This window comes from Leptonychotes weddellii, chromosome 3, assembly GCF_054177405.1.
Source record: "Leptonychotes weddellii isolate Sample4059 chromosome 3, ASM5417740v2, whole genome shotgun sequence".
Classification (NCBI taxonomy): Eukaryota; Metazoa; Chordata; class Mammalia; order Carnivora; family Phocidae; genus Leptonychotes; species Leptonychotes weddellii.
Genome location: NC_138371.1, coordinates 47,195,245 through 47,208,262, shown reverse-complemented (window position 1 = coordinate 47,208,262; position 13,018 = coordinate 47,195,245). Strand labels below are relative to the sequence as shown.

The window sequence follows — 13,018 nt, the reverse complement described above, 5'->3', positions numbered from 1 at the left end:
TTGTTAATTTTAACAAAGAAGCCTTCTGTTTCTACCTGAACCACCTTTTATCAAGGTTTGGGCTGCAGCAAACTCCCTTTTCATTCCAGGCTGACGTTACTTATCAACCCCAGCATTCTTTTTTTCAGACCTCTCCTTACTTGTTCTCAAGTCCAGTGCTCCAGGCAGCTGCTACCGATAGGTGGAAGTAGTCCCTATTCTGTAAGAAACCTGGCCAAAAACCTTATCCTGGTTCTATTGTAACAAGATCCCAGACCCTGAGACTCACCTGGGGATAGTCTGGGCCTCACCTGGACCCACTGAAACAGAATCTTCTGGGGAGCCGCTAGGAAACTTTGTTCAGTACAGCTGTGTTGAAGGGTTTTACTGTTTGTCCTGAACAACATTTTGGAGAACAAATGTATACACAAAACATCTTTCTATTCTCCCTAAAACAAAATTTCTCCTGGACAAACTAAATGTCTCCAGGACATTTACTGCAACTAATTTAACTTCCAAATATTAGCCTTATTTACGTAGGCATAAATTATGAGTTTGCCCAGGAAGCTTTATCTAGAGGTCAAGGTTCTAGGAGACAGGGTGCCTAATGATTTAGAGAATGGTCACTAAAAATGTATGATTAACGTGGTACCAGTGACTGGTGTTCAAAATTAAATAAACCCACGTTCCACATCCTTATCCAGCCAGGCTGATGCAACTGTAATTACCTTTGGAATTAAGCTCAGGTGGAATGGAACTGTCACAGGGCAATTGAAGAAGGTGGGAAGAAAGCAAAAGGATCCTTAAGGTACTATATCTTACTCTCCCCCAAAACCACTTATTTGAAATCACGTTAATGGGATCCCAGCTAGAAAGCAAAGAAGTCGCTCTAACAAAAGAAAGAAATTATCATTGGGAAGATCAGTTTTTCTCTGTACAGTTTAGAAGTGCTCTATTGCCCAGCAGTAATACTTATGTTTGGCTTTCTGGCTCTTTATGCATTTGCCAAAGTGCCTTTTGATGTGTTTTATTTACTACTCAAATAATCTGGTTTTTCAGGTCTTTTTTATTTTGTTCAAAATAGTCACAATAAACTAAATGTAAACCATAGGGCAGTGTGTCTTAAATGCTAGGCATTATTAATATTGTTAATTAGACACAGTGACCTTCCGTGTGCTCGGTTATCACCTTCCAGCCTCTATAAACTGTGCCGTAAGCACTGAGGACCACATTGCTCTCTTTCTTCCCCTAGAGTCTTTAATGCAAGAAATGTCTTAAAAAGTGCTCTGGTACTGTTGCCTGTAATGCTAGACACATGATCAAAGCAAAGGTGCAAATTCTTTGCCGCAGATGACACATTGCAATTGCACCTGCATGGCCCATGTTGGTTTAAACTGGTCTCCCGCCACCCACTTCCCTCCAGTCATGCTGTTCACCCATCTCCTCATGAGGTTACCTGCTAGAGATCATTTCTACAGACGCAAACCACCTGGTGAGAGAACCGTCCTGTTGCACAGCATAACTCACCATGACCCCGTCCTGTGCGCCAAGTGTGAGGTGACAGAGAAGTAGGAGTCAAGGGTATTTTGCACATGGCTGAAGGAGAAAACTTGGGGATAAACATGTTTATTTTCTCTGCTGTCTTAGAATAACATGGTTTCAAGATAACTAATGATAAAATTATTTTCAAATGCTGTAGGTAGCCCTAATGGAGAACCTTGTGGAAAGACTTGTCTGGAAGAAAGAGACAATCAGTGGTTGGGGGTCACGCTTTCCAGACAGCCAGGAGAAAATGGCTCCATTGTGGTAGGTTACTAGGTTACTTAGTTACTAGGTTACTAAGTCCAATGATAACGTCGTGGATTCAGATATTCTGGGTGTGATGTTCACATCATTTGTTCTACTTTTATGTTTTATTTAGACTTGTGGGCATAGATGGAAAAATATATTTTATATAAAGAATGAAAATAAGCTCCCCACGGGTGTTTGCTATGGAATGCCCTCTGATTTACGAACAGAACTGAGTAAAAGAATAGCTCCATGCTATCAAGGTAAGGAATCCTTTTGATATTAACTGGATCAAGAGAAACAAGTGAATGCCTTTAATTACTTTTTTTTAATTTTCAATTTTGCATGTACAGAGGATGGGGGAGAGATCTTTAAAATAGCTGTATTCTTTTTAACAACTCAGAGTATTTCCTTTTCTTACTCAATTGCAGTAGTAGTTGCAAGAAATGTGCTTTGTGTTTTTAGGAATAGAAATTTGTCCAGTTATGTTTGAATGTAGTTGATAATTACCCACTTTTGTATTAGATATATTTTTAATTCTGTGTAAGGCTAATGCCCAGCATATATCAGATACTTAAAATCATGAAATTATGATTGAAAATTTGAGATTGAAAGGTCTGACAAGATGAGAACTGTTTAGATTTTTTGCTTTATCTTTAGCTTCCAAGAATATTCAGAAAGATTCAAATATAAGTGTAAGCAAATCTTTCCCACTCACTGTCTTTTGTTTTTTAAATTCATATGCATTCCTTGATAAGGGGTTGGTATCTTAAGTTTGAAAAGATTTCCCTTGAAAATTCTAGGCCATTAGGAGCAGTAGTGTATGCAGAGCTAGGCCATAAACAATTAAGTGAGCAAAATTAGGGGTGAATGTCAACAGAGCATTAAAAACAGATCTGTAGCAGAAATAAAATTCTAAAAATGTGTCTTTGGAAAACTAAGAATTAAATATATATGTATTCCATTTTCCACATTCTTCTAAGATGATTACCACAGTGTTCAAAGAACATTTCTATTACCTGACAAAATTTGACCATGTATGCAAATTCAGTTATTCTATTCATATTGGAGTTCTCTGTGGTATGTGATGTCTTAGAAAAGCTCATTTAATATATCTCTGATTTGCCTTTGAGTGTCAAGAAGACAAAAGGTGAATTTTAAATTCTTAATTGAAATAAAACTCAGTCTAGTGTTTTGTATGTTTATCATTCTCATTTTCTTAATGGTTTATGGTTTACACTTTAAAACATTTTCATAGAATTTTTTTTGTTGTTCAGATACACCCAGCCACATTCTAAAAACAAATTCAAGATGGCATAAACTTATAGCACCTAAGACTATGGGGAAATTTATTTAAAAAAAAAAAAAAAGGGAAGATCTAAAAAGGAGTGGAAAAATCATGGCCAGGACTAGTAATTACAAATGACTTAACAATTTATTTAACTTTTCTAACTTTTAACTTTATCTATTAAATAGTTAAACTATTTAACTTTATCTAACTTTTCTTTGGTTAGTAAAGCCAAAACAAAGATGTGGTCCTGATTCGTATTTTTGTAGAGGTTTACTTAGGTCAGTTCTTCAGGAGAAGCAGAGCTTTGTCTTCCTAGTAAGTTCCAAAAGCATCCAATTCATGGGGGCTTTGTAGTAGGAGACCCTCCATCTCCATGCAGATCTGGACTCACTATTCCTTTCAGCTGGGCACAATTTAGGAAGCCTATTTTAAATGCAAACCTGGACTGGAAGCTGCAAGTCCTACATCTGTCTTAGATACTCATTTGACAGTTTTTTTGAGCATATGCTGCATGTTCTTCCCGTGAAAAAGAGGCAGAGGTCAATATTTTTACTGCCATTTTGGAGGAATATCTTTGAGGATTAATATGAAAGATTGGTGATATTACATTTATCAAAGTGACTGTTTTAAAAATGAGATAGTATAAAATATCAACCTTAAAAGATGCATTTGTAAGGATTTGCAAGATTAACAAAATTATGCGAATTTTGCCTATTTTTCAATGAAATCCTGAATTGTTTTTCTACTTCATTTTAGATTATGTGAAAAAATTTGGAGAAAATTTTGCATCATGTCAAGCTGGAATATCTAGTTTTTACACAGAGGTAATAGTCCAAAAAATGGCTCTTTAAATGTTTACATATAGGATTTTAATTCTTAAGATTGAGACTGTGTTATTATGTTTTACAGTAAAAAAAAATTGTATAATCTCTGAATAATATGTCTCTTAAACTTCAGTATATTACAACTTAATTTTTACTACTCAATATTCCACATATACTTTTGAAAAGTTAATACTTAAGATGGCTGTGCCATATAAGATCAACTAAAAGTCTACAGTAAAGAACATTACCTGCATCAAGAAGTTTCATTATGTTCAATTAGCCAACATGTAGTACATCATTAGATTTTGTAGTGTTCAATGATTCATTAGTTGCATATAACACCCAGTGCTCAACATTTAATAGGAATCAAAAGTAGCTATTGTTATTTGCTTTAATTTAGACGCTTAAAATTTCTATCCAAATATGTTACTTTTAATTACTAGTTGAGGGAGAAAAGCATATGAATCTATGTCTCTCATTTAAATTATGAGAATTGAGAGATTTAAGAATTTAGTATCATCTTAAGTTAAACATATTCCCAAGCTCTATTTTTTCTCTAACAGTTGAGGATATACAATCAAAGGTCACGGTTGTATCCAACCCCCAAGTCTCCCAGTTTCCCTTCAAAACTCATTAAGAATTTATGAATGTTTTCTGAATCTGTGGTCAGGCCTTAGGTTAACAATTTCCATAAATATTATCTACTGTGTTTAAAAAAATCTTTATATTTAAATTGACCTTTTTAAGAGTTCAGGATTGTTTAAGGAATTTAGATATATGTTGAATACTTTTTGGTTGCTAAAAGTTATCATATTTCACCAGACAAATGTATCTGTTCATTTTAAATTTCCCTTTGTTTCCTTTTCCTAAATTTGGATTTATCACCACATATGCCCCAAATTCCACTGGATTTATTAATTTCTAAGCTAGCATTGTTAAGAAACTAGTCAATGGCTCTTTGCAAATAGGAATAAATTAAGTCCATTTTTGGTCTTTGGCAACATGTGATTCTCTCCATAATAAGCACTAATGAATTACCCAGATACGATTCACTTTAACAGAAACCACATTGCCTGTCTCCTAAAAGCTTAGTCTAGTATTCCATGATTCTTGCTTCAATTTAAAGTCCACTGCTAAGTGTGAGTTTCTTTTCTGAAATTGTGCTTATAGGTGAAAATTCATTAACTGGCTTCTGGCTTTTTTCTGATATGTTTTTAAATTCATCAAATGTTCAGATTTTAGAAATGTATTATAAAAATGTATTCTCATCATTATTTACTTAAAATGTATATCTGGAGGAGGTTTTGGGTGGATTAAACTTTGAATTGATGATAAATTGTTTTTTTTTTTTCTTACAGGATTTAATTGTGATGGGAGCCCCAGGATCGTCTTATTGGACTGGCTCTCTATTTGTCTACAATATAACTACAAATAAATACAAGGCTTTTTTAGACACAAATAATCAAGTAAAATTTGGAAGTTACTTAGGTACTGTAAAAATGGACAAACTCCAGTCATCTCAGTCTTACAGATACAAGTTTCCCTTATTTATGATTATTAGTCTCTTCAAAAGATCAAAATGGCCAGTAGCAGTTAAAGAGTTCAGAAACTATCGCTTTAAGGATATAATCTATGAAACGTAATATTTTACGTATGTAATTACAATCATTAATATATAGTTAGACTAGAACTCTGGGTTTAGTTTACTCTCGTAAGCTTGTATCTTTATGTAGTCAACTTGTTATTGTAAGGGTTGCATCTGTTGAGTGCTTACCATATCCCAGCAACTTTTTATGAGCACTCCACATGAATTAATTTAATCATGTATGAGTCAGTATAGTTTCTTAAAGGGCCAAGTGAAAGTCGGTGGGGCTGTCGACAGCATTCTAGACAATGGGTAACATTATGAAGCATACGGGTCTAAAAACAGCTCATTGACCTTCACCTCATAAGTTCTTAGAATATTTCCCAGAGTTTATTCTTATCTTTCTCCTTTCCCTCCTCTTCCTCCCCCTCCATTTCCTCCTCCTCTTGTGCAATAGGACACTTTATAGTCTGTATTTCTACAGAAACCCAAGATTTTCCTGGTACAATTCCTCTGTTACAGTAAAAGAGATGCTTTTCCTATAGCTTCTTAGAAAATACAGATTTGTTTAAGCCGCGTGCTTCGCATGTAAGCAGCCTATACCCAGAAATAATTACAATAAGAAAAAGCAGCATTTTTCCCATTCATACAGTAAAAATTCATTTTCAGAGGGAATTCATTTATAATTCAACATTTACTTGTTTATGGTTGAGGGATATCTTGAAGTGTTGTAAGAAATGTAATTAGGGGGGCGCCTGGGTGGCTCAGTTGGTTAAGCAACTGCCTTCGGCTCAGGTCATGATCCTGGAGTCCCGGGATTGAGTCCCGCATCAGGCTCCCTGCTCGGCAGAGAGTCTGCTTCTCCCTCTGATCCTCCCCCTCTCATGCTCTCTGTCTCCCATTCTCTCTCAGATAAATAAATAAAAAATCTTTAAAAAAAAAAAAAAAGAAATGTAATTAGGGGATGCCTCAGTCGGTTAAGCATCCAACTCTTGGTTTCGGCTCAGGTCATGATCTCAGGGTCCTGGGATCAAGCCCCACATTGGGCTCTGCACTCAGCGGGGAGTCTGTTTGGGGATTTCTCTCCCTCTCTCTCTGCCCCTCCCCCTGCTCATGGGCATGCTTTCTCTCCCTCTCTCAAATAAATCTTAAAAAAATAACTTAGTATTATGCCTTTTGTCATATGATAAAATATTTTACCTTTTGTGTCATCATACAGGTTTATTACAATAGAAGATTTCATGGCAAAAAAGTTGAAGTTTAGGAAGTTCTTTTACTTAAAGTTTAAAATGTTCTATTTTAGATACCTAAAATATTATGGTTGTAATCCTGGAGGCTAGCATGTCCTGGTACTACATAGAGACTAACCAAATGTAGAAATGCTATCTTTAATTTCTAGTACTTGGAAATGTAAACCATGGGCCTAGTTTCATAATGCATACTAATGATTGCTTAAAGCATAGAATAAATGACCAGTTTTGAATATTGCTAAACTAAATATTCTTAAAACTGTTTAGTCATTTGGAGTTCAGTCTCAATTATTTCTACGAGTGGATTTGTGATGATACAGTTTACCCATCGCAAATGATGATTCTCCTACTTTTCTCCACTTTGTTTGAAGGATACTCAGTTGGAGCTGGTCATTTTCGGAGTCCACATACGACTGAAGTCGTTGGAGGAGCCCCTCAACATGAACAGATTGGTAAAGTAAGAATTACATTTTTACATTTATTTCCTCACCAAGTTTCAAAAACTTGGTGAGGAAATTGCATGAGAGGTGAAGGAAGAACTGCAAAGATGGTAAGAAGTGAAGGCTCGACACAATGAGCAGTGAACTGCATTTCGTGGTGAAAGTTGTATGGCTTTTAGATAAAATTTTATTAGAAAAGCTTTAAGGAGAAATTCTGTAAGTCAAATGAGGCTTTTCTTTCTTGTGAGTAAATTGTTCTTGAAATAAAATGATCTCAAGATCATTTGTCCAGGGAATGTATTTACTGGTTCACGAGTTTACAGATGATGGGCTATTGAGACAGCTGCATGTTTTGGGGTAAGACCAGAAAGAAGATGTTCTTTCTGGTTCTGGTTTTTGTTACATTACTGTGTGGACATTACTAAACTTTTCTGAGCCTTACTTTGAAAAGTGAGGCAAACAACACTTGCTGTGCCCTCGGGGATCAACACCATCGTTCCTGAGAAGACAGTTTGGCAAGGAAGTCCTGTTAATGTGAATGTGCTTCACCTAAACCTCTTGAATCACTCTGAAAAGGAATTTCAAAAATCTTTGTGAGCGGTTACACGTTATGAAAATTGATGTTTTGATCCCCTGAAGATTTTTTTTTTTAATGTGCTAGCAGTCTGAGTTTTCCTAATTCCTTTCCCAATTGCAGGCATACATATTCAGCATCGATGCAAAAGAACTAAATATCTTACATGAAGTGAAAGGAAAAAAGGTAGTGTCTCCATCTTTGGTATCGCTGAGAGCTTTTGTGAATAACTCTGCTTTTTTTCCCTCGGTGACTGGATCTGGTTTTGTTTTCGGGCAGCTTGGCTCTTACTTTGGAGCCTCTGTGTGTGCTGTGGACCTCAATGCAGATGGCTTCTCAGACCTACTCGTGGGAGCTCCCATGCAGAGCATCATCAGGGAGGAAGGCAGAGTGTTCGTGTACATCAACTCTGGCTGGGTAAGTCCAATTGCTCACCAGCTAGAGGCTGTTGATGGGATTAAGATAGAAATTGAAGCTATTCTTATTCCAGAGTTCTGTATCTAGATCCTTAGGCTAATTTTACTGATGAAAGTAAAAACTCTGGTATTGTACTAAAGCTCTAAAAGTGGAACATGCTTGGAGAGGGGAAGCTGTTGATATTCCAGAAGCAGGAGATCAATTGTTCTGTTTTTTTCCTACTCACATCTTGTCCTTCAAGTGGTTGGAGTTTCTTTTAGTTTTATTATGATCCAAATCTAATTTGAAAGAATGATTTTTCTATATCCCTTAAAATGTGGATTTATTATTGGTTCTGTCGTTAATGTCTTTAATTAGAAATATTACCAGAAGGAGAAGATAAAGTATGAGATGCTTTTATTGATTTGGAAACAGTAGGAAACCATATGTTTTGATAAGATGTTAGTTTGCACAATATTTGTAGATGATATTCCTGAAAAGAGTATAAAATGGGCATAGTTTATTCCAAAGTGGATATAGTAGTTGTAGAAATAGGTAATTACCACTTACGGTTGAGTTTTAGATTATGGGGGATGTTGTGGAGTAGAAACTGACCACTTCACAATTCAATTTAAAGAGTTCTGCTGACCCTATCTTGCCAGTCTATCTTCTTGGCATTAAATCAAAACAAAGAACTGATAGGGCCTTAATGGGGTCTTCTTGGTCTGTTCCTTTGATTTAAGAGCAAGAAGGGATTTGTGAGAAAATTGGGTCCTTTCTTAAGGCACAGCATGTTTAGTCAGGATTCAACAAAGTAAAATCTGTTTCAAGAAGGTATTTGTAATCTTAATGGTTTTAGAGCATTTAATAAGTTCCTATATTAAGCATCAGACTAAACACTGTATGATTCAAAAGAGAAAATACTGTCTTATAAAGCTAAGAGATTTTCAAAGTTCCAGATATAGAGCAACGGAGTTATTTATGAACTGGGATTTCCATAGACTGTGTTTAAACTTAAATTTAGTAGTAAAGCAATACCATCTACAAAGTGATCATTCACATGTCCTTAATAGCAATATTAGGCTTTACTTTTTTCTTTTTTTTTTTTTTTTGTAAAGACCTTTCACATTTCCCTATCCGTAAGTGGTCTTCTTATACCAGCTACATCCTCATTCTGCATACTTTTCCTTCTCTTTATAACTAAACTTTATGTAAACACTTTAAAAATTATCATATATGCCTAAAATAAGGCCATATATGATCTTTTTTCTCACTGATAATCCTAAGCAGTCCTAATAGGAAAGACAGATAAAAGTGTATCTCTTTTGTTTAAAGGGCAAGGAAGGAGCCCTACCCATTAGGCTGCCCTCTTGTTCTTCCCTCATGCCTCCCCTGAGGCACCACTGTTGAATACGAGGTAATTTCATAATTGATTTCAGCTTTTAACGCCTCTGACATAGGTGATTCTTTGTTCCCTTCTAACTTCGTGTTTGTTAACTCTCTAAAATGGCACTAGCCACTACCTAGCATTATATTCCCTATTTATTCATCTGGTTTGATATTGTCCTTCTGCTGGAGTATAGACACTGTGTGGAGAGGAATCCTCTGTCTTGTTTACTGCTGTTTCTTTTGGGTTTGAAAGAGTACTGGAGAAATGGGTGCTCAATAATTGTTTTTGAATGAACTCAAGAAAGAATGATACTTGAATGAATCTTGCTTCCACCTACTTCTATTAAAATAACTCTCAGAGGTCCCCAAAGAACTCTTGGTCACCGTTCTCTGACTGGAGAATACTTGAAGAGTGATCACCACTTCTTGAAACCCTCTTCCTGGGAACTCCAGTGCCATTGGTCTGCACCTTCTCATCCTCCCGGGAGCCCTTTCTCCCTTCTCCTTAAATTAGGCATTTCCTTTGGAGCCTCGCGAGCTCTCTTATCCCTTATTTCTTGATAAAATCATTTACTGTTCCTGGTGCCGGTGATTCTGTCTGTAGAGATGATTCATTAAAAAATGTAAACATTTAGTGAGTATCTGAAATGGAACAAAAACTATGAAAACAGCTGAGAATAATCTTAATCCTGACCTCTAAGACCTCAGGTCCAGAAAAGACATAAACATGAGAGTAAAGAATTGAATACAACATGGTAAATAGCACATTAGTAGCATGTACAAAGCAGAAGAAGCAATTCACTTTGGTCTAGAAGGATTCACAGAGGAAGTATTTGAACAAGACAAGTTTAGGAGTTTTTTAGTTGGAAAATAAAAGGTGAAGGGTGTTTCACAATCACAAGCAGAAGAATTTGTGTGTGATTAGGGAATGTTGAATAGACTTGTTTAAGAAGAGGAAAGGATCCGCTATGATGAATAGTGTGTAGATTTTTTTTTTTTCTTACTACATAAGAGTGACATGATCAGAGTTTGGAAAGAGGTCTGGTAGTTGTTATTATAATGATTCATTATTGCAACATTATTGAATGTCTTATTGTAATAACTCCTCTTCCAATTTAAGAGATAGCAGTTGACCTATTCATGTTTCATTGCTAAGACTCCAAAGGCCAGCTTCAGGTATGCCAACTCCTCAACTCAGAAACCTTCAGTGGCTTCCTAGTCCTTAAATTGAGAGTAAATTTCCCTCAGTATTGAAAATACCACACCATAACATTTCAGTCTGGTTTGGTTTTGTTTTGTTTTGTTTTTGGTCTTCTTCATTATACATACTGTTTGTAATAGCCAAATTCTTTGGAATTTGTTCTGCTGATAATACTCTATATCAAAATTATGTCCACCCTTCAATAACCACCTTGAATATCATCTTTTATGAGATCTCACCTTGCTTTCACAATTAGATATGCTGTCCTTGCTTCTTGACAGTACAAAGCAGTTTGTACTTCTGAGTCGTTTACATGTTTGTGTTAAGCCTTCCCTGTAACTAGGCTTCTTCAGGAAGGGGAGTGTGTCTTGTACACACACTGCCTTGTCCTCTTTTGCCTGTTCACTCTTTGTGTAGTGCATTGCCTTTAGTAGGAACTCAATAAATATTTGTTAGATTGAATTATCAAAATGATTTATTGGATTTTCAAAGCTAGGGATCATGAGTTTGACAGTTTTTATGTCCTCTGAGCTCTAATCATACTATTATATGTGTTGACATACTTGATAAATATTTATTAAATTGAACTGAGATGTGTGTACTAAAGCTCAGTCTGTAGTTTGTCCAACTTGTTTGAAGCATTAGAAAAAAATCCATATCCAATTACAAAGGTAAATCATGTGTAAAGTTGTCAGGGAGTGTTATGATGACACCTTTTCTCCCCTTTTCTGTCTAGGGAGCAGTAATGAATGAAATGGAAACAGAGCTCATTGGAAGTGACAAATATGCTGCAAGATTTGGGGAATCTATAGTTAATCTTGGTGACATTGATAATGATGGCTTTGAAGGTAATTCAAAGTATCTAATTCAATACTTGATTTCTGCTTTGAAAATGGTACATGGAAGAGCATATGAGTGGAATTTTAGGTCATTTGCCTTTGTCTAGAAAATGGAGCCAGAATGTTATGCTAAGTGTATTTTTTTTTTAGTGTTACATCTGACTTCTCCTCACTTGTCAGTTATTGATTCTTAATTGATCAGAATCCTTAGACTGTACTATTTGATGATAAGTACAGTAAAGATACTGACAAGACGCAACAGAGGCTGGCTGCCAAGCTGGAGCAGGTTCCAGAAGACTCCTGTTGTGCTAGGCATTCATTATTCAGCTGCTGTACTGTGGAAGGATTTGGGGAAATGTGGGAGAGAGTCCTAAGCAGTGATAAGGGGGCAACTGGCAGACCCAGCAATAGTGGCTATTTACCAACTGATATGGAAACCTCTCCAGAATGAAATAGGTGTCATTACAGAGTCTGTTGCCAGGGTATCAGCCCTGCTGTTGAAGTACCTGTGTCTACCCGCCTTCCCTCTTAACATTGACTCTTTTCAATCTAAAGCTGAGGAGTAACTAAGTCTGGTAAAATTGTGCATAAAATGATGAATGGATTTGAGAGGAGTGTGCGTAATTTCTAGAGTTCAGCAAGTATTTGATGCTTTCAGGGCTCAGAATTGTCTTTCCTCTTGATATGGTCATTGGCGATTGGTATATGGTGATGTTAGGTTGCAATTTACTCAGATACTAGAAATAAGCGAGGGAGTACTCTTAAGTTTTCACTTGTTTAATTTCTGATGCGTAAAGACTTCATTCTACTTGAAATGTGTAAAATATGTTTGTCTTTGAGAAGAAAGCGGGTTATTGAATATCTCTTTTGAATATATATAGAATATACATCGCATGTCGAATATATGAACCCTATTAAATGTCAGAGAGTGTAATTTGGTGTACAAATATTACCATTTCTAGAGTTTTTCTAGTTCTATTTTCTATTTCTGAGTTTAGGTTCTTTTTTAGATTCCACATCTCAGTGAGGTCATACAGTGTTAGCCTTTCTCTGACTTATTTCATTGAGCAAAATGCCATCTAGAACATACATGTTGTCACACATGGCAGGATAATTTCTTTTTTATGGCTGAATAGCATTTTTGTTTTGCCAATGAGTAAGCATTTTGTACGTTTTGGATATGAACAAGACCCTGAGGATTTGGAAGCAGGGTCAGTACTTCTTCCCTGAGGCCCTTTCCTCCATATCTGCCTGAGTGAGAAAGCAAGGCACCTGTGTTTTATTTTTCTTTATGTATTTCCCTATTTCTTTACCCCAACTCTATCTTACTTAATTTTTCGGGAGTAAATGGATGAAGTTACTTTGTGTTCATGGCAGGATGTGTGAGATGGTGTAGAAAGGGAATGAAAATCTCACCTGTTCCTTTTCCCTCCACCTCCAGGCAGAGATGCAAATCAGAGTC

The 13,018-nt window shown here is 36.1% G+C and overlaps 1 protein-coding gene across 1 annotated transcript in view; it reads left to right on the top strand.

The window, feature by feature from the left end:
* The window catches only part of ITGA4 (integrin subunit alpha 4), a 78,430-nt gene that overhangs the window by 15,779 nt on the left and 49,633 nt on the right, over positions 1–13,018 (top strand). Inside the window, exons 3-10 of the mRNA XM_006740931.3 lie at positions 1,679–1,785; positions 1,901–2,030; positions 3,815–3,882; positions 5,241–5,370; positions 7,089–7,174; positions 7,855–7,917; positions 8,011–8,148; positions 11,454–11,565. Coding sequence (XP_006740994.1) covers positions 1,679–1,785; positions 1,901–2,030; positions 3,815–3,882; positions 5,241–5,370; positions 7,089–7,174; positions 7,855–7,917; positions 8,011–8,148; positions 11,454–11,565 — 834 coding nt within the window. The remainder of the gene's footprint in view (positions 1–1,678; positions 1,786–1,900; positions 2,031–3,814; positions 3,883–5,240; positions 5,371–7,088; positions 7,175–7,854; positions 7,918–8,010; positions 8,149–11,453; positions 11,566–13,018) is intronic.